General features: G+C 51.1%; 1 protein-coding gene across 2 annotated transcripts in view; it reads left to right on the top strand.

The window, feature by feature from the left end:
• Nucleotides 1-27597, top strand: part of RHPN2 (rhophilin Rho GTPase binding protein 2) — a 63441-nt gene that overhangs the window by 24277 nt on the left and 11567 nt on the right. For both annotated transcript variants that reach the window (XM_008257269.5, XM_089319567.1), the window contains 9 exons: nt 4064-4192; nt 6890-6965; nt 15744-15821; nt 16193-16317; nt 18135-18301; nt 21314-21501; nt 21885-22041; nt 23630-23749; nt 25080-25274. In XM_008257269.5, coding sequence (XP_008255491.2) covers nt 4064-4192; nt 6890-6965; nt 15744-15821; nt 16193-16317; nt 18135-18301; nt 21314-21501; nt 21885-22041; nt 23630-23749; nt 25080-25274 — 1235 coding nt within the window. The remainder of the gene's footprint in view (nt 1-4063; nt 4193-6889; nt 6966-15743; nt 15822-16192; nt 16318-18134; nt 18302-21313; nt 21502-21884; nt 22042-23629; nt 23750-25079; nt 25275-27597) is intronic.

The raw sequence follows: 27597 nt of genomic DNA, 5'->3' as shown, positions 1-27597 counted from the left end.
GGTGAGCAAAGCAAGCAGGTGACAGGTGGCTGCATTGTCATCAGCTTAGGAGGGGGCAGTGGTCACACACGTCTTGTGGGCTGGATGTGGCTTTTGGCTGATGAGCCTCAGGTTTTCTCTTCTGTGAAATGACCAGTTTAGGACTCTAAGGGATGGTTCTTTTTTAATTTGAAAGGCAGAGAGACAGTGATCTTCCATCTGCTGGTTCACTCCCTGAATGCCCACAACAGCCATGGCTAGCAGCCCACAGCTCAATTCAGGTCTCCCATATGAGTGACAGAGACCTAAGTACTTAAATTATTATCTGTTGCCCCACAGGAAGCTGGATCAGGAGAGTTGGAATTTGGGCCAGCACTCCAATATGGGCTGAGGGCATTCTAGGTAGCATCTTAGCCCCTGCACCAAATGCCTACCCCATATGTCAGGTCTGTAGTAGCTGTCAAAACCTCCACTTAGGGGACAGTGCCGTGGCTCACTTGGTTAATCCTCTGCCTGTGGTGCCAGCATCCCATATGGGCACCGGGTTCTAGTCCCAGTTGCTCCTCTTCCAGTCCAGCTCTCTGCTGTGGCCCGGGAAGGCAGTGGAGGATGGCCCAAGTGCTTGGGCCCCTGCACCCATATGGGAGACCAGGAGGAAGTACCTGACTCCTGGCTCCGGATTGGTGCAGTGCCGGCTGTGGCAGCCATTTGGGGAGTGAACCAACGGAAGGAAGACCTTTCTCTCTGCCTCTCTCTCTCACTGTCTGTAAAAGAAAAAAAAAGAAAAAAGAAAAAAGAAAAAAAACACCCTCCACTTGAAGACTTGGTCAGAGGCCAGTGTGGCACAGTGGATTGAACCACTGCCTAGGATGCCAGTTGGAGTCCTGGCTGCTGCCCTTCCAATCCAGCCCCTAGCTAATGTGCCTAGGAAAGCAATGGAAGATAGTCCATAGATTTGGGTCCCTGCCACCAGGATGGAATTCCAGACTACTAGCCTTGGCTGTTGCAGCCATTTAGAGAGTGAACCAATGGATGGAAGGTCTCTGTCTCTCACTCTCTGTCACTCTGTCTTTCAAATAAATGAAATAAATCTTTAAAATAAAGAAATAAATAACCTGGATAAAGTTGATTCCTATTTATTGCTGAATACTGTTCAATTCTGTGAATATTCCCTATGAATATGCTACATTGGGGATTTTTCTACCTTTTGGCTACCATGATTGACATTATCATTTTTCTTGGAGGATTCCTTAGAATAGAATAATAGAATTGCTGCATCATATGGTTAAATTCATGTTTAGCATTTGTAGAAACTGCCAGAATGACTCTACTATTTACGATCAGCAGTGTATGATAGCTTATCACTAATAGTTGTTACCTATCATTTTTATTATGGCCAATCTAGTGGGTGTGTATTGGTATCTCATATCATTTTAATTTGCATTTCTCTATTCACTAATGCTGTTGATCTTCCATTCATGTGCTTTTAGCTATTTGTATAGTGTTTTTTTTTTTTTTAATGTCTATTTGGGTCTTTTGCTGATTTAAAGAGAGTTGGGGACAGGCATTGTATTCCACTGCTTGCAGTGTAGGCATCCTAGATTGGAGTCTTTGCTGCTGTGCTTCTGATCCAGCTCCCTGCTGATGCGCCTGGGAACGGAGCAGATAATGGCCTAGGTGCTTGAGTCCCTGCCTCCCACATGAGAGACCTGGATGGAATTCTGGGCTCCTGACTGCAGCCTGGGTCAGCCATGGGCCTTGTGGGCATTTGGCGAGTGAACCTGTGGATGGAAAATCTCTTTCTCTTCTCTGTTTCTCCTTTTTCTGTCAGTCCTCCTTTCAAATAATTTTTTTTAAAAAGTCACTTAATTGACTTAAATTATTAATTTATAGAACTATTTGTGCTGGATGTAAATTCTGTTGTCTTTTTTTTACAATTTATTTTATCTACTTGAGAGGCACACTGACAGGAGAAGACACATCTTCTGTCTGCGCGTTCACTCCCCAGGGGATTGCAATGCTCTGATGTGGGAGCTGGCATTGCAGACGGCACGCCAGGCCCCTGGATGTAACTCCGCTATCAGATGCTTGACTTGTAAATATTTCCTCCCAGTCTGTGGCTTGTGTTTTCACTTTCACAGTACTGCCTTCTGTTGTGCAGATGTTAAATTTGACAATGTCCAATTTATATCAATTTCTTCTTTTATAGATTCTGCTTTTGGTGTGTAGCTAAGAATACTTTATCATCGGAAGTTTTTTTTTTTTTTTTTTTTGACAGGCAGAGTGGATAGTGAGAGAGAGACAGAGAGAAAGGTCTTTCTTTTTGCTGTTGGTTCACCCTCCAATGGCCGCCACGGCTGGCACACTGTGGCTGGCGTACCGCGCTGATCCGATGGCAGGAGCCAGGTGCTTCTCCTGGTCTCCCATGGGGTGCAGGGCCCAAGCACTTGGGCCATCCTCCACTGCACTCCCGGGCCACAGCAGAGAGCTGGCCTGGAAGAGGGGCAACCGGCAAAGAATCCGGTGCCCCAACTGGAACTAGAACCCGGTATGGCGGCGCCGCTAGGTGAAGGATTAGCCTACTGAGCCGTGGCGCCGGCCCATTGGAAGTTTTAAACATGTAGCTTCTCCCCTTTGCCCCCATCAAAAAAACCTAAACAGGATTTCATTTGGAGTCTTAGGAATTGCAGTCCAGGAGACACGGGTTCAGACAGTGTTCCTCATCTGTAGCTGGTGCACCGCAGTGTCTGACCCATTTTAACTTCATGTTTGTGTGTGATATGAGGTTAAGGTTAATTTGTTCCCTGTTGTGCAGAAGAGTTGACGTAGCAGCCCTGAGACTGTTACTCTTAGGAAGGTCTGGATGGGGTGGGCATTTGGCCTGGTAGCTAAGATACCCGTGTCTCTATCACAGTACTTGGGTCTGATACCCAGCCTTGGTTCTAACTGCAGCTTTCTGCTGAAGCAGACCCTGGGAAGTAGCAGTGATGGCTCAAGTAACTGGGTCTTTGCAACCCATGTGAGAGACTTGGCTTGAGTTCCTGGCCCATGCTCTTGACTCCAGCTGTTCCTGGCGCTCGAGGAGCAAGCCAGCAGATGGGAGCTCTCTTGCTATGTCTCTGTGCCTCTTAAAAAAAAAAAAAAAAAAAAAAGGAAGGAAGAACAGCCTGCAAAGGTTGGCCTTAGGTTAGTGTCTGGAAACTTAGGTTTTTGTTTTATGTTTTTTGTTTCTTTAAGATTTATTTATTTTGAAAGAGTCAGAGTCAGAGAGAGAGAGAGAGAGAGAGAGAGAGAGAGAGAGAGAGAGAGAGAGAGAGAGCTTCCATCTGCTGGTTCATTCCTCAGATAGCTGCACTTGTCAGTACTAGGCCAGGCTGAAGCCAAGAGTCTGGAGCTCCATGCACGCCTCCCACATGAATGGTAGGGGCTCAAGCACTTGAGCCATCATCTGCTGCCTCCCAGGATCCATTAGCAGGAAGCTGGATTGGAAGCGGAGTAGCTGGGGTTCCACTGGTACTCCTTTAATGGGATGAAGGCGTCTCAACTGGTGACTTAATCCGCTGTGCCACAGTGTTGCCTCAATGCTTTTTATGTGCTGTGAGGTTTGGATTGCTAATGTTTGTTGAGGATTTTTGCATATTTTGTTCTTGAAGAGGATTGGTCTGTTTTGTTTTCTTGTGTTGCTTCTCTCTGCTTTTGGATCAGAGTAAAATACTAGCCTCACAGAGTTGGTTGGGAAGCATGACCTCTTATTTTCTTACCTGTTTTTGTTCAAGAGGGGTCACTGATGGTCCTGTGGAGGGTGACTGGAAGCATCTTCTCTTTTCAAGGCTATTTCTTTGTGCGCACATCTTAGGAGTCCTGTCTGACATCTCGCAGTGTCCTTGGCCATGCAGCTAGGTCCATTCACTGGCAGGTGTGTGCCTCACAATGGGGCAGGTGCCACGTGTCCCTGAGAAGCCTTATCTGATCACAGCTGTGCATGGCCTCTTAGAACTTCCCTGCAGGGACTGGGGGTTGGGTCTTCTCAGCCAGCAGCTGGGTTGCTTGGCTGCAAGCACTTCCCCTCCTCTTCTCTGAACAGAGTAGCCACGAACCAGAAGGTGAAGGAACAGGTGCGCCTGGAGCTGAGCTTCGTCAACTCAGACCTGCAGATGCTCAAGGAAGAGCTGGAGGGGCTCAACATCTCTGTGGGAGTCTACCAGAGCACGGAGTAAGTGGGGGGAGGGGGGGGGCGCTCTGAGCCCCGGCATGGTCTGCATCAGGGGTGTGTGTGGAAAGGCCAGGCGGGGGGCTACGGATTAAAAGCCTGGCAGTCCCTTCTTCGGGAAGTGAGAGAGTGAACAGGTTTGGGGCAGAGCATGGTGCTAGAACCCATGGGCTTGGTTGGGGAGTACCTGGAGTGGTGGACAAACAGGCATTTGTCTTGGGGACCCCTTGGGCTGTGATTTCTGAGAACTGCATGCCTGGGTTCAGGCAGGCAGTTGGCTTTGCCCTAATGATATCCTGGATGTGCTTCTGTGGACAGCTGCAAGAGCTGACCCGCTGAAGGGACCCAAGTTGCTCTGCCTTCTTCCCCCTCCGCCTGTCACCAAGCACAGGGCCTGACTCTCCGTCCTTCTGTTGATAGAACACAAGAAAGCACCTGCTCAGGGATTATCTATGTCAAAGATTAAGGGGCCCTTGTGAGTCCCCTGAGAGGTGGTACTGCGAGAGGAGTGTGTCCCATTTAATATTCTTTTTTACTTTTAAAGATTTATTTATTTATTTGAAAGGCAGAATTACAGAGAGACAGAGGCAGAGAGAGAGAGAGTCAGTCTTCCATCTGATAGTTCACTTCCAAATGGTTGCAACAGCCAGAGCTGAGCCGATCTGAAGCCAGGAGCCAGGAGCTTCTCCCAGGTCTCCCACCTGGGTGTAGGGGCCCAAGGACTTGGGCCATCTTCCCCTGCTTTCCCAGGTGGTAGCAGAGAGCTGGTTGGAGCACCTGCACTGCAGGTGTAGACTTTATCCAGGCCCTGTCCCACTAAGTATTCTAATTCCGAGGCCTGCCTTTAGGAAGTGCAGGAGGAGAAGTAGTGAGATGTGGCTTTCAGCAAAGCCCAGAAAGTCTGCCAACCCCCACCTTTGAAAGGAATGCCCACCTGAAGACCTGCTGCCTGACTTTGCATATGAGGAAGGGAGAGTGCACCTCAAGTAGGCAACCCCAGGGGCCACTCCATCAGAAATTGTTCCCTGGATTAACAGAAGGGAGATGTTTGGGGACTTTGAGTCACCTTGGAATGTGCACTTCCTGATTCTAATCCCCTGAGTGGCACCCTGGGGCGCTGTGTCTTGCAGAGGGAAAGCCCTGGTGCAGACCTCCTTCCCTCCTGACAGCCATGCCTGCCGGCTCCCAGAGCGGATCTAGACAGCTAGCCAGAAGGTTTTCCCAGCCTACATCCTGCATTAAATTCCAGGGTTTTGCCCATCAAGTCCAAGTTCCTCGAGGAGGCAAGGAGGCAAGGCAGGGCCAAACTTCCGTAATAAGTGAAGGTTGTTTGGTGCTTGTGTTTGCTGTGTGCGAGAGCAGGGGAGTCCATTGTGGGGGCTTCCCACTGGGATGTGCACTGATGTCCCCTGTGTGGTCACTGTGGCTCTACAGAGTGGCCACAGTCGCTCTCCTGTGTCACTGGGGAGAGAAGAGAAGAGACAAGCACATTCAAATGCCACCTGCCACTGGTGTCCTGTTTTCAAAGTAGATCGTCTCTTTTTTTTGCACTGGATCTTTTAAATGCTTCTGTAAGGTAGGCAGGAAAGCAATGTTCTTATTGTGATAAGAAAACTCAGGGAGGCCCTGTGGCAACATGTTAGGGCCACACTGGGGCTGGCATGCCCTGGTGTGGCTGTGCTGGACACTCACTGCTCCTCTTCCTGTGACCTGGACAGTCATGGAGAGAGCAGACTTTGCCTTCAGCGCGGCATAGTGTGAGGACAGGAGGGCACTGGGGCTCGGATGAGTGGGACCTTGCCCACTCTCTGGGAGGAACTTTGGGGAAGCCACACACCCAGGCTGGGTATCGCCTGCTTGCTTTTAGCACAGCTGCACCACAGGGGGCAGTTTCAGTTTACAGCTGCATTGTCCACTCACCCAGCCTGCATTCCTGGCCTTCTCTCTGGGCTGTGCTGAACAGCCGGAGGAGGTCTCTTGTTACAGGTCAGGGGGCTAAGTCCCTGTTTGCAAAACAGTGCCTGAGCTTGATGCACTTCCTGCTGGCCCTGCCCCTAGGAATGTAGGCTCAGGCTGCACTCCCGGGTGACCTGTGGGGTGACCCAGTGGTTCCTAGGGGTGGAGCTGAAGCCAAGCCAGGGTCTGCCCCTAGGCTGGGAGCCAGGAGTAGGTGTCAGATGCAGTCCCCAAAGGAGGCAGCAAAGGACCCTGGGTTATGCACATGGGGGCTGTTGGAGGGCTGCTGGAGAGAGATGGGACCCACTGCAGTGAGGAGAGGACGCAGAGAAAGAGAGGAAGGGCTGTGGGTCTGTTGAGGAAGGCCCAGTGGCAGGAGGAGTGCCCCTCTGGGCTATCAGTGAGTACCTGAGTACCCCAGGCACAGACCCTGCTGCACAAGAGGTTCTCGGCACTGTGGCTGAACAAGAACGGTCCAGGGTGGAGGGATACATCAGGATCGAGGTGGTGAGGGGGCCTCCTCTGTTAGGCTGGGGTGTCAGAAGTCATACGTGAGCTGGGATCCCTTTGAGAACAGAGGGAGGTCATTGCCAGAGTCACCTTACGGAGCATGAACTTGTCAGCCAGGTGTGTGCTGGGGGTGGGGCCCTGGGCTAGGCTGCGGGGCCCGGGGCTTGGGTGTTCATGGACCCTGTGCTGGGGGAAGGCTGGGGGTGTTCATGGACCTTGTTGTGTTCCTTTCAGGGAGGCCTTTACCATTCCCCTGATTCCTCTTGGCCTGAAGGAAACCAAAGATGTTGACTTCTCCATCGTCCTCAAGGTAAATCTCAAAGCTGTGTGTGCCCCAGATGGGAATAAAGAAATTGTGTGTCCCTTGCAGTGGCCTGGGGCCCAACGGCCAAGTGTGAGTGGGTGTCTGGGTGCTTGTCCCTGATATTCTTGCTCTCTTCTTTGGGGACGTCCAGAGCTCCTGGGTGCCTGGAGAGGACAGGTTGGAATCACTGGCCAACCTCTGCTGGGAGCTGTGACAGGGTCTGTGGTGGACATGCTCCTGAATTTACAAACTACATCTTATGTTAGGATCTTCCTGCTGTATCCATAGCCAATTTAGGCTATGCTTTTGAAAGAATAGTTAGAATTTTTCCCCAACATTTTATTATGAAAATTTCCCAAGTTATGGAAAACCTGGAAGAATTTTGCAGTGATTCCATCTAGAGTCTTCTATGAACATGTTGCTGTGGTCGCTTGTATCACATGTCTGTCCATCTGTGCATCCCTGGTGTATTTCAAGGTAAATTAATGCTGTCAATTCACTGCTCTTAAATACCTGAATAACTAGTTTCTGGTTTATTTTATTCCACCCATCATATTCTTGAGTTTGTGGATTGGTCAGGATCTCGATCTCTGTCTCTCTCTCTCTGTCTCTCTCTTTCTCTCATTTATTTATTTATTTGAAAGGCAGAGTTAGAGATCTTCCATCCATTGGTTCACTCCCAGTTGGCCACAATGACTGAGGCTGATCCAGGTTGGAGCCAGGAGCCTGGAACTCCATTCAGGTCTTCCACATGTGTGGCAGGGGTCCAAGCACTTAGACCATCCTCTGCTGCCTTCCCAGGTGCATTAGCAGGGAGTTGTAGCAGAAGTGGAGCAGGAGCCGGTGCTGTGGTGAAAAGCCGCCCCCTGCAGTGCCAGCATCCCATATGCGCGCCGGTTTGAGTCCTGGCTACTCCACTTCTGATCCAGCTCTCTGCTATGGCCTGGGAAAGCAGTAGAAGATGGCCCAAGTGCTTGGGCCCCTGCACCCATGTGGGAGACCCGGAAAAAGCTCCTGGCTCCTGGCTTTGGATCTGCACAGCTCCAGCCATTGCGGCCATATGAGGAGTGAACCAGTGGATGGAAGATCGAGATCGCCCTCTCCCTTTCCCTCTCTCTCCGCCTCTGCCTCTCTATAACTCTGCCTTTCAAATAAATAAATAATCTTAAAAAAAAAAAAAAGTGGAGCAGCTGGGGCTCACATTGGTGCCCATGTGGGCTGCTGGCTCTGCAGGAAAAATTACGTTTCTGGGATGGGCATTTGGTGAAGCAGTTAAGGTACAAGCTGGTACACCTGTATCCCACATCAAAGCACCTGGGTTTAATTCCTGGCTCTGGCTCCTGATTCCAGCTTCCTGCTCATGCAGACCCTGGGAGGCAGCAGGGACAGCTTGCCTGATTGGGTTCCCACTGCCTGCATGAGCGACCAGGATTAAACTCCTGGCTCCCAGCTTTGGTACCAGCCTGAGGGACCATTGCAGGCATTTGGGGAGTGAACCAGTGGATGGGGGCCCTGTCTGCCTCTCTGCCTCTCAGATAAATACATTTTTTTAAAAATAAGACTAGTTTCTATAGGCATCTTGTTCATTGACTCACCTTGGACTAACCTAGAAAAGAAAGTTACCATGGCATTTTGGATGACAAAATTGATGCTGTGAAAACAGTACTTTGAAAGCTCCTGCACTTGACTTCCATCCACTCTCAGACACAGACAATGAGTTGCCTGCCACGAGTGAGCCATCCACCCAGGGCAGTGGATGGATGTTTTCACTGCTGCTTTTTTTTTTTTTTTTTTTTTTTTTTTTTTTTTTTTTTTTTGACAGGCAGAGTGGACAGTGAGAGAGAGAGACAGAGAGAAAGGTCTTCCTTTGCCGTTGGTTCACCCTCCAATGGCCGCCGCGGCCGTCGCGCTGGGGCCGGCGCACCGCGCTGATCTGATGGCAGGAGCCAGGAGCCAGGTGCTTTTCCTGGTCTCCCATGGGGTGCAGGGCCCAAGCACCTGGGCCATCCTCCACTGCACTCCCTGGCCACAGCAGAGAGCTGGCCTGGAAGAGGGGCAACCGGGACAGAATCCGGCGCCCCAACCGGGACTAGAACCCGGTGTGCCGGCGCCGCTAGGCGGAGGATTTGCCTAGTGAGCCGCGGCGCCGGCCTTCACTGCTGCTTTGTTTAAATCCTGGTCCTGGCCGCTCTGAGTTTGGGTTTTATTTCGGAGTTCTAGAAGGGAAGTTGGTAATTCTGCGGGTCTCAGGTTCACCAGCAAGCTGCTTCTCAGGATAGAAGGAAATTCAGGGGCAGCACCTCCTGCTGCCTCCCCAGGCTGCCTGGATTCGCAAACCCCCATGTCTACAGAGATCAGCCTCTACAGATGCTGTTGCAAAGTAGTTTCTTGCAAATTTAGTTTGTCTGTTGCTTGGTGCTGGAGCCACAAGAATTCAGGGGACTCTCTTGGAGAAACCAGGAATTTTATGGACATCCGTAAGGAACCAAATAGGTCACATGATGAATTCCACATAAAAGCAAGTGAAAAAAAAATCACATGTTGTGGGCATGGCCATCTGCTATTCAGCTGGGGCTGCCAACCATGTCCTTGTAGCCTAAAAGGGACACCACAGATGTCAATCATAGAAAAAGGAGAGTGTTTGGGGACTTTGGTTTTCTCCCTTCCACATCTGTGCCTGAAGAGCAGTGCACACTGGCGCCGCAGATGTGGTTCCACTGGCTTAATTAGGACAGTGTGATATGTAGCAGTCAGGGCCACTTCACTAAAAAGCACCATCAAGTTTAATTTCCTTCCTAGAAATCTAAGTTTTGTTTTGCACTGATTTTATTTTTTTAAAGATTTTTTAAATTATTTATTTGAAAGAGTTACAGAGAGATCTTCTATCTGCTGGATCACTCCCCATATGGCTGAAGTTGGTGGAACCGAGCCCATATGAAGCCAGGAGCTTCTGCTAGGTCTTCCACACAGGTGCAGGGGCCCAAGCACTTGGGCCATCCTCTGCTGCTTTCCCAGGCACGTTAGCAGTGATCTGGATCAGAAGTGGAGCAGCCGGGACTCAAATTGGCACCCGTATGGGATGCCAGCGCTGCAGGCCAGGGGTTTAACATGTTGCAGCCCCTGTACTGATTTGATTTTAAATATAGCCTTATTTTCTCTGTCTGGGAACATCCTGATAGAACATTCTGGAAGGACCATGGCACATAGACTCATCCCTTCTGTAACTTGCTCAATGTTCTCTCTCGGGGTGCACCGTCCCCACCCCTGCTGTAGTTCGGATATGATTTGTTTCCCCAATGGTTTTTGTGCTGGAAGCTTGGTCCCCAGCATGGTGGTATTGGGAGGTGATGGGGCCTTTAAGAGGTAAGGCTGGTAGGAGGGCCTTGGAAGGGAGCGGATTAATGTAGTTCTGTTGAAGGGAGGTTGTTGTCAAAGAGCAAGCCTTGGCTTCCTGTCTTGCCCTGTGACCCCTCTCACCCTCACATGTGCTCCCACTGTGAGGTCATTGTTCCTGAGGTCCTCACCAGAGCCCAGCCCGTGCCAGTGCCCCAGTGCTGTGTCCTTGAACCTGCAAAGCTCTGAACCAAATAAACCCTTTTCTTTGTAAGTTACTCAGCTGCAGGTATTTCCTTATAGCAGGGGTAAGGCCTGCCTTGGGAAGGGACTGTGAGTGCTGGGTGGCAACTGCTGCTGCCCCATCCCCCTCCTCCATCGCAGGCTCCTGCTGCATGGCCAGGATTAGGGGAGGGGGCACAGCAGCTCAGGAGGAGAGGGGAGGGGAGCCCTTTCCTGCTGGCTCTTCAGTGCTGATCTTTCCTGGGTTCCATAGCTGCTTCACCCCCTTGACCCTCCAGCTCTGGGGTTCCAGTGGCTCTGGGGTATTTTGCACCATAATCACCCCTTCTTAAACACACATCAATTGTACCATATATGTGCCACCTCCATCCTACCTAGACCTGTTGGACAGGCCAGCTCTTCCCCATTTATGTTGGGAAACTACTGAACATATCGACTACAACCTCTGAGTCCTGGACATTATTCCATTTCACAGCTTGGGCAGCTGAGGCTCAGCACAGCCAGGTGACCTGTCCAAGGCCCCAGGGCCAGTCCATGGCAGAGTGGGATCTGACAGCTGCCTTCCTGTTGGGACATCACTGGCTTGCGTTACCTGCCTGGTTCTCACATCTATGTAAGCCTATTTCTGATCCATAGCTGGTTCCACTGTGAAGCCATTTCTCACCATTGTACAGTCCATAGCTGTTCCCATTGTGTTCTCACCATTGTATCCCTGTGAGTTTTCACACCAAGTAGAGCAAGCCTCTTTTGGTACTGTGTGCTGTTCTAAATGTTCTTGGCTTTGGTCCCATGTTTTTGCTTCCATAGTTTGCAAAATTCCCCCTGAAGCAGTACTTTTGGGCTTTGGCAGAAATTGTGTGTGATGGCACAGCATTGCACCTTTACAGTTACTGCACATTTTCATCTGTGAATGCATTTCCAATTGTGGAGGCCAACAAATGGCGAGTTTTTTTTTTTATTAAGATTTTATGTATTTATTTGAGAGGTAGAGCTACAGACAGAGAGAGGAAGAGTCAGAAAGGTCTTCCGTCCGCTGGTTCACTTCCCAAATGGCCACAATAGCCAGAGCTGAGCCAATCCAAAGCCAGGACCCAGGAGCTTCTTCCGGGTTTCCCACGCAGGTGGGACTTGGGCCATTTTCTACTGCTTTTCCAGGCTGCAGCAGAGAACTGGATCAGAAGAGGAGTAGCTGGGACTCGATCCAGCACCCATATGGGCTGCCAGCACCGCAGGCAGAGGATTAGCCCACTGCGCCACAGTGCCACCCCTAAATGGCGAGTTTCATGGGGACAGGGCCATGCCTGTCTTTTCTGACAGTGATTTAATGAGTAAATGAAAGAATGAAATAACTTAGATTCTTCAGTAAAGCTGAAGAGACGTCTGCTTAGTTAATTTTCATAATCCCAGGCATATTGTACTTCTGTTGGCTATTGTCAAAGTGATTGTTTCTCTTATATTTTTCTGATTATTGACTTTTGTTACTACTGACTTATATATCAACTTTTTGGCCACTTTATTTGAGCTTAGTAATTTTTCCATTGACTTTCTTTGGTTTTGTAAGCATATTTATTTTGTCAAAAAATGTTATTTTGTTCCATTCTGATGTTTGTGCTCTTTTTCTAATTTGCTAGCTAGAGATCATTCAGAATTATGCTAAATACTAGTAGTGGTGGTAGATAGCCTTATTTTTTATACTACTAAGTAGATTTCACATATCCTATAAATTTCAAAAGCTAGGAACACATTTATAATTTTCAGAAAATTTTCTTCTATGAAATACATAAAGTTTCTCTTAATTTCTTATTTTAAGTGTAATTTCTCCCCTTTTGAGAATTTTTTGCCAAATTTCATTTGAAGTAGAAGTTGGTAGGACATCTGGTCACCCCTTCACACTGCCCCCCCCCCCCAGGGGTGCCAGGGAGGGTGGAGCCCAGGTGGACTCTGACCTTCAGGCTATCCTCACTTTAATTAGCATCACTGATTAACACAGTAGCCTTTAGAAGCCATTGCAGATGTTACAAATGGCCATTATGTTAGTGGAAGAGCTGATTCCAGACATCACCACTCTGAGACATCAAGGAAATCTGCAACAGCATCATAAAACCATAAGGAAGCCTTGTGTTAAACATGAGCAGATCAAAGACCATGAGGAACTTGTGCACGTCCCTGGACCCAGCGAGACAGTGTCTAGGGACTTGTCCCCAGGGGCTAGTCAGAGGCGTGCGCCAAGGGTGGTCATTGGGATGGTGTCTGACGTTATAAAACCCTGGGAACCACCACGGGTCTTTTCACAGGTGTGTCCAGTGTATTTGTTGATTGCATGAGCTGTATACTCATTACATTGGAGGATTATAGAGCCATTAAAAGTTGGTCATGTTCTAGACTATTTTATGGCATAGGTTTGATACACTGCTAGGTTTAAAAAAAAAAAAACATGAAAGTCGTTAAGTAAAGACTTGATTTTTGTCAACAAGGCTGTGTGTGAGTATGTGTGAGTTGGTGAGTGTATCTGTGTCTGTGTGAGTGTCTGTGAGTGTGTGTGTGTGTGTGTTTCTACAAAGCAGAAGGCGCTTTACTGTGCACAGCGTGTGAAGATGCTTGCAGGCACTTGGGGAAACATAACTGAACCACTGTCTAGTACAGAACCATTCTAAAAAAAGAGACTTTTTTTATTTTTTTGTAAAGATTTTATTTATTTATTTATTTATTTGAGAGGTAGAGTTACAGATGGAGTGACAGAGAGAGGGGTTTCCATCCACTGGTTCACTCCCCACATGGCTGCAATGCTGGCCCTGAGCCAATCTGAAGCCAGGAGCCAGGAACTTCTTCCGTGTCTCCCACACGGGTGCAGGGACCCAAGGAATTGGGCCATCTTCTGTTTTCCCAGACCATAGCAAAGAGCTAGATCAGAAGAGGAGCAACTGGGACATGAACCAGCACCCATATGGGATTCCAGTGCCACTAAGCTGTAGTGCTGGCTCCTAAAAGGGCCATTCTTGATGCCTGCTATACTATTACAATACTGCCACCTTAGTGGTTGAGGATCCTTAACCTGAACACCTGAAGTGCTGCAAGCTCTAACTTGCTGAGCATGGATATGATGCCGCAGGTGGAAAATTCCATACCCTGGAACTTTTTTTAATGCACAAAATTATTTAAAATATTATATATAGTTTGTGTGTACAAGGACCTTGCCAAATGCTTGTGGAGGGGTGGGCTTTGGGCACAGAGGGTAAGACATTTGGGCTGCCCACATCCTGAACTGGAGCACCTGGGCCCGTCTGGCTCCGGTTCCAGTTCCAGCTTCCTAATACCGTGCTCCCTAAGAGGAAGCAGGGGATGGCTCAAGTAATTGGGTCTCTGCCACCCGCATGGGAGACCCAGGTTCAGTTCCCGACTCCTAGCTTCAGCCTGGCCCAGCCTTGGGAGTGTTGTGGGCATTTGGGGAAGGAAGCGCTTAATCGCAGATTCTCTGCCTTTCAAATAAAATGAAAATAAGGAAATGTTTTAAAGGACATCACAAGAAAATAAACTAAGCAGTATATAGCTCATTAAAAAGAAAAGTTTATGAAGCAACTAGAATTAAAAGTTTCTTGTGGTGTAAAATTTTTTTGAAAGCCATGCATAATTTTTTATAATTAGCATTTTCCACGAATTTTTGATCTTCCCTTGTATACATGGCTTTTACAGTGTTCAACATCAAAATAATCTGCATTCCATTTTCCACAAACTTAAAAAAAATGTTTTGCCTTTTATTAGAAGGGTGGACACAGAGAGGTATTCCATCTAGCCCACAATAGCCAAGGCTGGGCCAGGCCAAAGCCAGGAGCCCAGAACTCCATCTGGGTGTCCCATGTACATGGCAGGGGTCCAGCTACTCTAGCTGTCACGTGCTGCCTCTCAAAGTGTGCATTAGAAGTGGGAATCAGGAGTGGGGCTGAGACTTGAACCCAGGCACTCCAATTCAGGCTTCCCAAGGGTGTCTTAACTTCTGTGCCAAACATCCACCCCTTATGAGAGCTTTCTGAAGTACTCTCATGCAAGATGCAAATAAAACCAAATGCATTTTGTGTTTAGAGTTGGGTCCCATCCCCAGCATATCTCATTGCATGTATGCAGATATTCCAAAACCTGGAAAAGAAAATCTGAAAGCTAGAACACTTCTGGCCCCAAGCATTTGGCGGAAGGGCTACTCAGCCTATGTACCGTGTAACTTAATTATCAGTTATGCCTATTACTGTTCTCTGTTCTGATGAGAATAGAAGCCCTGTGGGGGAGGGAGCTCTGTGCAGTGCCCACTGGTTGGTTGGTGAATGATACAATGAACTCTCAGAGTGGTTCTGACCCAGTTAAGGCTTAGGGATTTTACTGGGGTGTTGCATTTGTGGGGATGCCCAGAGCTGCTCTCACGAAAGTTCCAATCACAGACGCTGAGGTGGCATTGTCCCTACAGTGGTCCCCAGACTCAAGTTTCCTTTGCTAGAAAGACCCTATGCCTGGGTGCTGAGGACAACCCAAAATGTAAAGGTCTTAGCCCCCGAGTGACTGTGATGTTGGCCAGAGTTATTTGAGGTTTCCCGTTGCAACAATATTTTAAAATAGGAAGTAGCATAAATTTCCTTTTCACTAAGGCAACAAATGCCATATTTGTAAATCTAAATGGACAAAATATTAAGAAAACAAATCCTCCCACTCTGAAAGTCACAGTCTTTCCTGAGTTTTTCTGTATCCTGCATTTTTTCTTTTTTAAAACAAGGTCACAGGTGGAGCTGGTATTGTGGGATAGTGGGTTAAGCTGCCGCCTGCAGTGGCAGCATCCCATAGGGGCACCTGTTCGAATCCTGGCTGTTCGATTTCCAATCCAGCTCCCGATAACATGCCTGGGAGAGCAGTGGAGGATGGCCCAGGTGCTTGGGCCCCTGCATCCACATGGGAGATTTCTGGAGGAGGCTCTTCTGACTTCAGCCTGGCCCAGCCCTAGCTGTTGTGGCCTTTTGGGGAGTGAGCCAGTGAATGAAAGACCTCTCTCTCTCTCTCTCTCTCTCTCTCTGTGTGTGTGTGTGTGTGTGTCTCCCTCTCTGTCTCTCTCTAACTGCATTTCAAATAAAAAAAATTTTTTTTTTAAAAAAGAGGGTCATGGTATACATAAAACTCTTACCTGCCTGCTTATGGCTGAATCACATCTTACCGTGTCTCATTTTCTCCAAGGATTTCATCCTGGAGCACTACAGTGAAGACAGCTATCTGTATGAAGATGAGATCGCAGACCTTATGGATCTGAGACAGGTACGTTCTTGTGTGCAGTAGGAGAGGGGGCGGGAGGGGCGGCTGCTGCTCCTGCTCCATCTTCAGAGTACCCCCGTGGCAGCAGACTTGGGCTCTCACAGCACTGAGGATGGTTGGTGGTGAGGGGGAGGGGCTGTTAGACTCACTCCTTCCACCTGCTGTGGGAGAAAACCACAGAACGGGAGAGACCTGCTCACCCGGAGGTATAGGGCCAAGTTCCAGGAATCCTGGCTTCATCCCAAGCTCTTTCCATCCCTCCCAGCGCTTATGGCGCACATACCACAGAAAGAGCCAGAGAGGCCTGCTTGTGGGTGCACGGCTGGGCCGGCTGCTCTGTGCCCCTCTGCTCACCCCCTCGGCGGTTCTTCCAGGCTTGTCGAACCCCCAGCCGGGATGAGGCTGGGGTGGAGCTGCTCATGACCTACTTCATCCAGCTGGGATTTGTGGAGAGCCGGTTCTTCCCGCCCACCCGCCAGATGGGGCTTCTGTTTACCTGGTAGGTACCTGAGGCCTGCCTGGGTGCTTGCCCGCGTCAGCCATTGGGGGGGGGGGGGTCTGTGCAGCCCAGTGTGCCTTCTGCACGGCAGCACCCTCTTTCCTACATAACCTGGTGTAGCAGCAGCGTTCGGAATGGGGGCAGGAAATCCATGTTTATGGCTCCAACAGAGCGAGGCCCCTTGCTTCTCAGCACGAGGGCCAGGGAGAGGCGGCGTTCCTTCCTGATCGTGCCGGCGCTGGGGAGACACCAGGCAGGGCTCTGGGTGGAATGAACAAGGAGGCAGGTTTCAGTGCCAGGTGGGGATCGGGTTTTGTCCCAGTGTGCAGGCAGCGAGCAGAATTAGCCCAGATTTTAACAGCGGAGGCTGGACATCTGACTTCCTCTCGACAGCTGAGAATTGCCAGGATGAGTGTTGTCTCGTAGCCTTGGAAGAGCTGTGTCTCTCTTCTTAGGAGCGGGAAGGACAGGGAGGGGGCTGACGGGGGGCTTTTCTCTTTGTCCGGAAGTAGGAAGAAGCTCCCTGCCTGCTCCTGGTTCACATGTGGTCTTAAAAACTGTGACTTCAGGCAGAACTACAAAGGGCTGGCACTGGCTTAGGTTTCATTTAGGAGAAGTCTTGTGTGTATATTTAGCAGACACTATTGTTTAAGAGAAGTCTTAGGTTCACAGAAAAATCGAGTGGAGACTGTCAAGTTCCCACGTATCCCCCGGCCCCATGTGCATTCAGCCCCCCGCCCGCCGCCATGGCCCTCCGTTCATTACAGTTGGTAAACTTGCCTTGCCAGGCTGTGGTTGCCTGCAGTCCATGGCTTACCCTGGACTAGGGGTACTCGAGAAGGCCCTGGAATATGCCTGTTGGGAAAGAACTGTGCATGGACTTTAAGCCAAAGTAACCCTAGGAAGATTTATTTATGTGTTTGAAATGCAGTTAGAGAGAATCTTCCACCTGCTGGTTCACTGAGAGAGAGAGAGAGAGAGAGAGAGAGATCTTCCACCTGCTGGTTCACTGCCCAAAGGGCTGCAACAGCAAGGGCTCAACCAGGAGCTAGGAACTCAGTCTGGGTCTCCCACGTGGGTGCAGGGGCCCGAGCACTTGGGCCATCTTCATCTGCCTTCCCAGGCACATTAGCAGGGAGCTGGATTGGAAGTGGAGCAGCTGGGACTCGAACCGGTGCTCCCATGTGGGATGTTGGCATTGCAGGCAGCGGCTTAGCCCCCTGCGCTACATTGCTGGCCCCTACACTTACCTTTTCATCCCATTTTTAAAGGACCCGCATGCATTCTGTGGTTTTTGGCAAATGTATGCGGATTCGTATCCAGAGTTGTGGTCTCACACGTAGCAGCTCCGCCCTAGAGTCCTCTGGCTCTGCCAGTTCCTCCCTCCCTTCCCCCTCCCTATGGCAACCACTGATCTTTTCACTCTCTCCATGGTTTTGCCTTTTCCAGAATGCCACATAGTTGGATTCGTACAGTAGGTGGCCTTTTCAGACGACTTCTCTCACTTAGTCATGTGTGTTTGGTTTCTCCCACGTCTTTCCGTGGATCGCCAGCTCATTCCTTCCTAGTGCCGAGTGGTCCTGCGTTGTCTGGGTGTATCATGGTGTGTTTCTCCAGTCACCTGCTGCAGGATGTTGTGATCATTTGCGTGTGTGACTGGGGGTGGGGTGGGGCAGCTGTTCATTCTGTGTGCTCATCACTTTGGGAGTAAAAGCCTCATTGCATGTGCATCTCTGGACTTCATTCGGCAAATGAGTTCTGTCCGTGTTCACGCCTAAAAGTCATCAGTGTCCTCATGGCGCGTGTCTTGCGGACAGGTACGACTCCCTCACCGGGGTTCCCGTCAGCCAGCAGAACCTGCAGCTGGAGAAGGCCAGCATCCTGTTCAACGTGGGGGCGCTCTACACCCAGATCGGGACCCGCTGCAATCGGCAGACGCAGGCCGGGCTGGAGAGCGCCGTGGACGCCTTCCAGAGAGCCGCAGGTGTGTGTCTGCAGGGGCCCCTGGACAGAGCCCTGCCCCGCCAGGCGGCAACAGCGTGCCTCAGCTGAAGAGGGGGTGTGGGTGCTCCCTAGGGGTCCTCAGAAGGCTGAGAGCTCCAGCCCAGTCTCCAGCACTGGGGTGGTATCCCCCACCCCCGCCCAGCCTCGAGTCATGCTGAAGCTGTGTGGGCGTAGCCTGGTCCTGTCATAGCCTTTTCTTGGTGAGTGGCCCCAGGATTGTCCACTGTGCTGAAGAACAGAGTAAATCTTCCAAAATAGTGAAAATGAAAATGTCAGCTTTTTTCTCTTCTTCTTCTTTTTAAAGATTTATGTATTTGAAAGGCAGAGTTAGAGAGATCTTTCATCCGCTGGTTCACTCCCAAAGTGGCCACAATGGCTGGAGTGGGGATGATCCGAAGCCAGGAGTTTCTTCCGGGTCTCCCATGTGGGTGCAGGGTCCCAAGGATTTGGGCCATCCTCCATTGCTTTCCCAGGTGCATTAGCAGGGAGCTAGATTGGAAGCAAAGCAGCAGGGACTTGAACAGGTACCAATATGGAATGCCGGCACTGCAGACGGTGGCTTAACCTGCTGTACCACAGTGTTGGTTCCTTTTTCTTTTTTTAAGGTTTACTTTACTTATTTGAAAAGCAGAGTGTCAGAGAATTGGGGAGAGACAGAGAGAAAAACATCTTCCATTTGCTGGTTCACTTCCCAGATGGTCATAATAACTGGAGGTGAGCCAGGCTGAAGAAACCAGGAGCCTGGAACTCCATCCCAGTCTCCCACATGGGTAGCAGGGGCCCAAATACTTGGGCCATCTTCTGCTGTTTTCCCAGGCACATGAGTGGGGAGCTGGATCGGAGGTGAAGCAGGTGAAGCAGCCAGGACTGGAATCATGGCTGCGATATTGGATTGCTGGCATCACAGGTGCTGCTGGCACAATGCCGGCCCCAGCTTTCTCTTTTTTACTGGATACACCTGACCAGGACATGTTACTGTCCATGCCTTTAGGTCACGCTCATTCTGCCAAGTTCACCAGCCTCGGCTCCGTGTTCTTTCAAGTGATGTAGACAGGAGGGTGCCTAACAGGAGGGTGTTGTCTATTTCTGGGATTTCCAAATACTTTCTCCACCTCAGCCATTTGTTTTTTCTTTCCTCTGGTAGGAAGCAAACGCAGGAAGGAAGAGAAAATCAGCTTAGCATCCACCCATAGAGGACAGGGATTGCCAGACCTGGTGGAGTGGGCAACCCTGCATGTGTGGCCAAAGGGACAGTGTTGCTTTCTGCTGGCAAGGCCTTGTCTAGGGACAAACTCAGAGCATAGGGCATGGGGCAAGAGCAGCAGCACAGTACAGACTGTAGCCTGACCCACAGGTGGACCCCACAGCCTCTGGCCTTCTGTGTTGTTCTTTGTTGTTATGCTTTGGGGTGGAATTATCACCCCCCACACACACACACACACATAGAACCTTCTGGATGCTCCCTTGGCTGTGCAAGCCTGTGAAGGACTTCATAAAATGTCTTGTGTTAAGTGATGGTTCTGGAGCGGCCGTTTAGCCTAGTAGTTAGGATGCCCACACCCCATATCCAGGTGCCTGGCTTCCATTCCTGGCTCCAGCTTCCAACCACGGCAGACCCTGGGAAACAGTGGAGATGGCTCAAATCACTGGGTTCCCACCACCCTCATGGGGGATGTGGATTGTGTCCCTGGCTCCTGGCTCTGGCCCTAGCCCAGAGTTGTGGGCATTTGGGGAGTAAACCAATTGATGAGGGCTTTCTGCTGTCTGTCTCACGCTCTCTTTTTCTCCCTCTTTCTGCCTCTTGATTTTAAAGAAACAGTGGTCCCTTAGGCTGAAATGCTGTGCTAAGAAGCCATGTGGCATTTCTTTCACTGTGAATCTTTTTCTGGACTTGTCTGTCTTTCTGGGGAGTCTCAAGCACACACCCTTAGTGACCTGCCTCCAGGAGTACAAAGCTGCAGACAGGGAAGCTTAAGAAGAGAGGAGAGGCTGAGGGAGCCCTGAGGGGAGTGAACGGCCTTCTGTGGGGCCACGAAACCTGAGGAACCAGCTGGATGGGATTCATGGGGCAGATTCTGTTTCAGCTCCAGACTGATTGTCAGTCGATGCAGTGAATTTCCCAAAGCATAGGAAAGGCAGCCAAGGGCCACGGCTTGCACATTTCCAGTGGAGGGGGCCGGATTGGTCTTTCCTGGGCTCCTGGGGAACAGCCTCCTGGGAGCCCCTTGGTCTTTGTCTGGTTTCTACTTTTCCCTCCGTTGGATGAGTGCCTGGTCCTAGATGAAATTTCTCAGACTTGTCCCAGGTGAGACAGGGACAGGAGGCAGGCTGGATTCCTTACTTGTTACAGATATGTTTTGCAAGAGAATCCAATTTATTATTATTGTGGTAAAATGTATCTAACATAAAATTACCATTTTACCCATTTTTTAAGTATGCATTTCAGTAGCCATAAGCATTTTCCTGTGGTTATGCAACCAGCACTACCGTCTGTCTTCAGAACTTCTCATCATAGGAACTCTGTTCTCCTTCAACAATAACCCCATTTTCACCTTCCCCCAGCTCCTGGTACCTCTAGTGTACTTTGTCTCTGTGAATTTGCTATTCCAGGTATGTCATTGCAGTGGAATCATACATGTGTCCTTTTATGATCGTCCTGTTCCACTGAGCATGATGTCTTCATTCGTGTCTTAGTGTGTCAGGCTTTCCTTCCTTTTTCAGACAGAAAAATACTCCATTGTGTGCTAGACCATCCATCCATCAGTCGGTGGACATTGGGTTTTCTTCCCACCCTTTGGCTGTTGTGGATAAGGCCGCTCTGAGCAGCCGTCTGCTGTCCCTGCTTGCAGTTCTTAGGGTTTCCGTAGGAGCGGACTGGCCTTTGAGACAGCCCAGGACACCAGTTGTACGTCTTTGTGTCTGTCATGCTCTCTATAGCAGCACAGTGACATAATGATCACCAACCTAATAAGTACACTGTTTGCAATTTTAGGGGTTTTAAACTACCTGAAAGAGACGTTTACGCATACCCCGAGTTATGACATGAGCCCTGCCATGCTCAGCGTGCTGCTCAAAATGATGCTTGCGCAGGCCCAGGAGTGCGTGTTTGAGAAAACCAGCCTTCCCGGCATCCGCAACGAGTTCTTTGCACTGGTGAAGGTGGCTCAGGAAGCAGCCAAGGTGAGGACTCCCTGGATCTGCGGTTTCTGGAGGCCAGTGGGATGTGTTGGTGCAGGTGCCCTAGTAGCAGCAGGGGCTTCCCTGGCCACAGTTCGCCCCAGCCGGGGCCGCTGGCCTGCGTTTTCTTGGCAAGTGTCGGAGTTTGCCATATGGATCGTTGCTTCCATCGGCAGCTTAGCCTAAAACCAGTCTGATGCCAGTTGCCTGAGCCCTCTGCTAACTCTGACACCTGACAGCACGAGGAGTCTCTTAGAAGCGCTCCCAGGTTGTGGAGTGGCCTCAGGCAGAGGCTGCCGCCTGGGAGAAAGGGCCCCGGTCCTGCAGTTGGGTGTGTGAGGGCCCCTGCACCGGGCTCGCCGTCCCCAGCGTCCTTTCTGTTTCAGGTGGGAGAGGTGTACCAGCAGCTGCACGCGGCCATGAGCCAGGCGCCCGTGAAAGAGAACGTCCCCTACTCCTGGGCCAGCGTGGCGCGGGTGAAGGCCCACCACTATGGGGCACTGGCCCACTACTTTACTGCCACCCTGCTCATGGACCACCAGCGTAAGACTTGGGGACTGGGGGTGCTGGGGCTTGGTTGGGTTGTGGTCTGCCTGTTGCGGGAAGATCCTAGGCTGAGTGGGAGTGGCCTGCTTGCCCTGGCAATGCTCACAGCTGGGAGCACACGCTGACCCAGGCAGCTATCCCACAGGCCAGGGTGAGCTGAGAGCTCACAGGGGCGGAGGTGGTGTTAATTCTGCCGGGGACCAAACAGGTGACTTTTCACCTGGATTCTAGAACCTAAAGGGGTGCAAAAAACTCAGGAATCAAAGCCAGCAGCATTTTAAGGTAATATTTTACATGAATCAAAGCTAATGCATAGAATCTGTGATGGTCAAAATTTTAAATAAAGACAGGAATCTTACATATCTGTGCTGAGCCCTATTGGAGCCCGAGGCAAGAAGTAATTTTGATGTTTATTCATCACAGGGTTTTTTTTTTTTGGCATTTATTTTGATATATATTTTAAGTTGCATTAAAATATTGCTAAGTTTTTTGGCATCTGGTTACAATGTTGATCCCTGGGATAAGTGCCTCTCTGGTCTTTGCACTTGTACGGGCCCTCGTCTAGGGATCGGGTGAGATTTGGGGTATAATTAGTGCTAATCACAGCAGCCACAGAGTAATTAAGACTCTGGAGCCACACTGCTTGCATTTGAAGCTGTGTGACCTTGGACCGGTTGTGTAGCTGCTCCGTGCCTCACTTCCCGCATCTGCAAAATGGGGATAAGAGGAAGACCTGCCTCGCAGGAAAGAACCAGCGTGCAAAGCTGAAGAGTGCCTTATGTTGGCTTTCTGAAAGTGAGAGCCACAGTTCCTGGGACTGTAGCATCTTCCAGGCAAGATAAATAAAGGTGTTCAAAAAGCTTGTGGAAATGCATATGATGAAGAACACTGTGCATGGATTCCAGATTTTTTTTTGCTCCAAGATAGGATCGTGAATTCCAGTTTGCCTTGAGCTTTTTGAAGTATCCTCCAGTGCAAACAAATGGGAGTGTAGTGCTTGGTGATTGCTGTAGAGACACAAAGGAAGCAGTTGGGCCCCCACTGTGTGGTCATGGATGGTGTCTCAGAGGCAGTGGCATTTGGCCTGGACTTCCAGCTCAGCACGGTGGGGAAGAAGAGCTAAGAGCAGGCATGGGGTCCAAGCGTGACAACAGAGCTGAAGCCATTGGGTAATGGCTTGGTGAGGTTGCAGAGGGGGCTACGCACCAGGAAAGCTGCAGAGAGGGGCTATCCTTGAAATTGTGGAGGCCACGAGAGGCCCTCAGGCTGGGCAGTGACGGAGCTAGGGCTATGCTGAGAGGTTCTGAGCAGTGGGGGACTTGGAGGAGGTAGTGCGTGGGGCTTGGGGCCACATCCTGCACCCCTGGAGTGTGTCTGGCCCTGAGTGAGCAGGGGCTGGGACCTGGATTGATGAGCTATGTCCAGGGGCAGAAGGCAAACAGGTTATCCTGAATGTGTGGTGAAAAATGAGACAAACTCAGAGATGCGGGTGAAAGAGAAATCTCTTAAGTGGGTCTCCGGCGCCATCTTCAGAGGCCACGGCCACAGCCACGGGAGGGGATTTAACCTGTGGCTCTTGTCTTAGTGAAGCCTGGCGCGGATGAGGACCACCAGGAGAAGTGCCTGTCCCAGCTGTACCACCACATGCCAGAGGGACTCACGCCCTTGGCCACGCTGAAAAACGACCAGCAGCGCCAGCAGCTGGGTATGTGTGGGCCCTGCTCCAGAGCTATGTCCCACTAGCTGTGTCAGCTAGCCCTGCTTGTGGACAGCCCCGGACCGGTCTCCAGGGGGAGAGCTCGGAAGAGCAGGGCTTCCGGAGCTGTGTTCCCTGGATTCTGAGAGTCTCAGGCCTCCCACCTTGCAGCCAGGGCTTGGAGGACTCCAGCACTCAGGTGCTCCACGGATGGGCTTTGCCACCCTGATGCGGGAGGGCTTGTTGCCCGTTTCTTATGCCTCCACTTCATCACATGGAACACCTGAGGGCTGGTGATGACTTGTCCTGGTGTGGTCCCCACCACGTCTCAGCATGCATAGCTCCTTCCTTGTGCAAACCCAACTTCCTCCAGCCCCTCTACCCACCCACCCACATCCATGCATAGGCACGTGCCTTCCCCATGTCGGTCATGGCAGCTCCACCCACCTCGGGGTGCCGGCTGGAAACCCTGGATTCTGCATACTTGTCTTTCTTAACCCCATTGGCTCTACCTAGAAGACATACACCTAGTCCCACACACGTCGTGCCCATGCACACTCCGACTCACCTGAGCCCTGCACAGCCCTCTGGTCCCCGTTCTACAGTTGAGGAAGGAGTGACCATGCAGCTTGCCCTGCTCGTAGCTGCTCTCCCTGCCTCTCTCTGCTCCTTCGGAGTCTGCTCACAGGAGTCAGATCACATCACTCCTGCTCCCACCCTCACGGGCTCCCTTCTCACCCAGAGGAAGAGCCAGAGTCATTATCCTGAACTTGTAAACTCACAGGTGACCTGGCCCCTGACCTCATTCCCTACACCTCTGTCCTTCCAGCCACATCCCTCAACTCCTGCTTGTCCTGGGACACCCAAGGCTGCTCCCGCTCCAGGCCACCTGCCCTTGCTGCTCCTCTTTTCAGGAATATTCTTCTGTCACCTACCCGCATGGCTGCTCAGAGGCCAGCTGGTCAGAAAAGCCTTCCTTGCTGGCCCCACCACGGAGGGACAGCTCCCATAGCCAGTCTTCTCATGCCCCACCTGCCTGCCCTGCTTCCTTGTAACCTCATCTCCATACCGTCTGTGATGCATGGCTTGGCTGGTTCATTATCTGCTCGTCAGCCCCTAGTGTGTACAGCCCGTGAATGAGGGGGCAGTTTTTGGTTTATCTGTAGCGCCTGGAACACACAGTAGAGCGTTGTTGGGTGAATGTTAGTAGACACTAGTAGGCATATTCCAGGCTGGTCCTTTAGAAAGGAGAATTCCCTCTCCTTGGGCTGACCCCTGGGCCCTCTCGCTCTTCCTGAAGCATTCACCTGTCGCATGGGCGGTGGTTTTCCGCCTGCAGGAAAGTCCCACCTGCGCAGAGCCATCGCCCTCCACGAGGAGTCGGTGCGGGAGGCCAGCCTGTGCAGGAAGCTGCGCAACATCGAGGTGCTGCAGCAGGTGCTGTCTGCGGCACACCAGCGCTCCCGGCTCAAGTACGCCCAGCACCAAGAGGACGACGACATCCTGACCCTGATCGACGCTCCTGACGTTCTGTGTGAGTGACCCCGGCCGGCTGTCTGTGTGGGGTGTAGAGGCTGGGCGCTCAGCTGCACGCAGTCTGTATTTGCAGAGCTGGGTGAGCCCTTGCTGTGCGCTGGGTCCTGGAGGGCCTTAATGGGACCTGGGTGCTGCGCCTGCCCTGGAGTTTTCTCTTCCAATTCCCAAATCCAGGGTGTTCGTCCTCACCGACCCAGTGCATCACCTGCCTCCCCTCCTGCCCCTCGACTCTCCTCCCTTGGCGTCAGGACACCTGCCTTCCTGGTCCCATCCTCCAGCCCCTCCCCCCAGCCTGAGTGCTCTCACTCTTTTTTTTTTTTTTTTTTTTAAGTAAATTTATTTGCGAGGCAGTTACAGACACACAGAGGTCTTCCATCTGCTGGTTCACTCCCCAAATGGTTGCAGTGATTGGAGCTGAGCCAATCCGAAGCCAGGAGCCAGGAGCTTCTTCCGGGTTTCCCATATAGGTGCAGGGGCCCAAGCACTTGGGCCATCTTCCACTGCTTTCCTAGGCCATAGCATAGAGCTGGATTGGAAGAGGAGCAGCCCAGACTCGAACCGGCGCCCATATGGGATGCCGACACTGCAGGCGGAAGCGTAGCCTGCTACAGCACAGCGCCGGCCCCCGACTCTTCTTCTTGGTCAGTGCCACCCAGCCCCCCAGCATTTTCTAGGGGCCTGCTCTCTCTGGTATACTTTTTCCAAACCCCTCTCCATAGGATCTCCGGAACTTTTGGGTCATTCTAGTCAGGAGACCCCTTGATGTCCTTGTCTAAGTTCCCCAGCTCCCACATGTCCCATTGCCTTCTGGGAAATTGGAATTGACCTTTGGCTCCCTAGTTTGAAAGCTGAATGTGTTCCAATTCCCTCTCCTGGGTTTGCTCCTATCCTCCTTTTCTCCCTCTTAGGTCAGCACCTCCTCTAAGCCTCTCCCAGGTCTCATGTGCTCGGGAGTACAGCGGTGAACTCGGCAGTGTTTGCTGCCCTCGGGGAGGTGGGGGTCACTGCAGGGCCTCCCCCGTAGGTAGCTTTGCAGCGAGGCATGATTAGGGTCTTTCTGGAAATCAGCTGGAGGACAGAGGGCCGCCTGGTTGAGGGAACCCCCTTTGTCCAGAGCCCCTGAGGATACAGATTGAAAAAACAACCTAACTCTGTTTCTCATGCTGGGCGCTCACGGCACAGATGCCTTTCAACACGAGTCTGCTGCGGGCACCAGCTGGCTGTCCTGGAGTCTGATTCAGTTCTGGAGACAGCATCAGCCAAGGCGGTACACCCTGCCCCACGCCACCGGGTGTTCTACCTGTGCTTGTGACTGACGGGCTATGAATCGGGGTTCCTGTGATGCCCTCTCTGAGTTTGATTGATTTGCGGGAGCAGCTCCCAGGACCCGAGGAAACACACTCCTGGGACAGTAGTCCGGGGTCACAGAGAGGAAGAGACACGTAGGGCACAGGGTGGGGGAAGCGTGTGCAGCTTCCAGGCCCGCTGCAGTTGCACCCCCCTCCAGTAAGCTCCCTGTGTTCAGCTCTGCAGAAACTCTCTGAACTGTTTCCTGGGGGATTTTCATGAAGACTTCGTCACACAAGCATGAGTGAAGCGTGGACAACCGTGTGGGAATGTGGTTGGACAGAAGGGGTGTGGGCTAATGCTGCAGGGCCTATCGCTCCAGACTCCTCTTGGCCTCACAGTGCTAGCATTTCCTCCTGCCAGGTATAGGGTAGAACCTTCTGGAAGAACAAGGAAGATCTTAATGACTTTCTAATGGCAAAGCTGGGTCAGAGCATCTTTATGGCCAGCACCCACCAAACAAAAAGGTGGAGCAAGATTACAGTTTCTGTGACCAGCTTTGGGGAAAGGAGACCCTTGGTTCTGTGGCCCACCTTGGAGGGGAGGTTCTGAGCCAGGAATGGTGGGCAAAACCTCCTCTCACCTCCTTCCTACGCCTTTGCTTCCATCTCTGGAGTTGCATCCTGATTTTCAGGGAACAGCTCTTTAGAGACAGCCCTGTTCAAGCTAGAATCCTAGACTCGATTTTAACAATGTTAGCCCAGCATTTGGGATCTGCCAGGTGCCACAGTTAGCACCATCTGTTTACAGAATCTCCCAGTGCTGAGGAAGGTACTGGCATTGACCTCATGTTAAAGGGAAGGAAATGAAGGCTTAGAGGGATCAACCTTCCTGCCACAGGGAACCAAACCGGCAGGTGTGAGCAGGAATGGCATTCATTTGCACCAAATGCCTGGTGCAGAGACATCAACCCCACAGAGGACGGGGCACACACAGCCCCAGTGGGAGATGAGGAGCCTGTCTGGGCCCAGCCT

Source organism: Oryctolagus cuniculus, chromosome 18 (genome assembly GCF_051225735.1).
Source record: "Oryctolagus cuniculus isolate XC-2025 breed Fujian yellow rabbit chromosome 18, ASM5122573v1, whole genome shotgun sequence".
Lineage (NCBI taxonomy): Eukaryota > Metazoa > Chordata > Mammalia > Lagomorpha > Leporidae > Oryctolagus > Oryctolagus cuniculus.
Note: the sequence above shows the minus strand (reverse complement) of the source record. Positions and strands in the feature narration are given on the sequence as shown.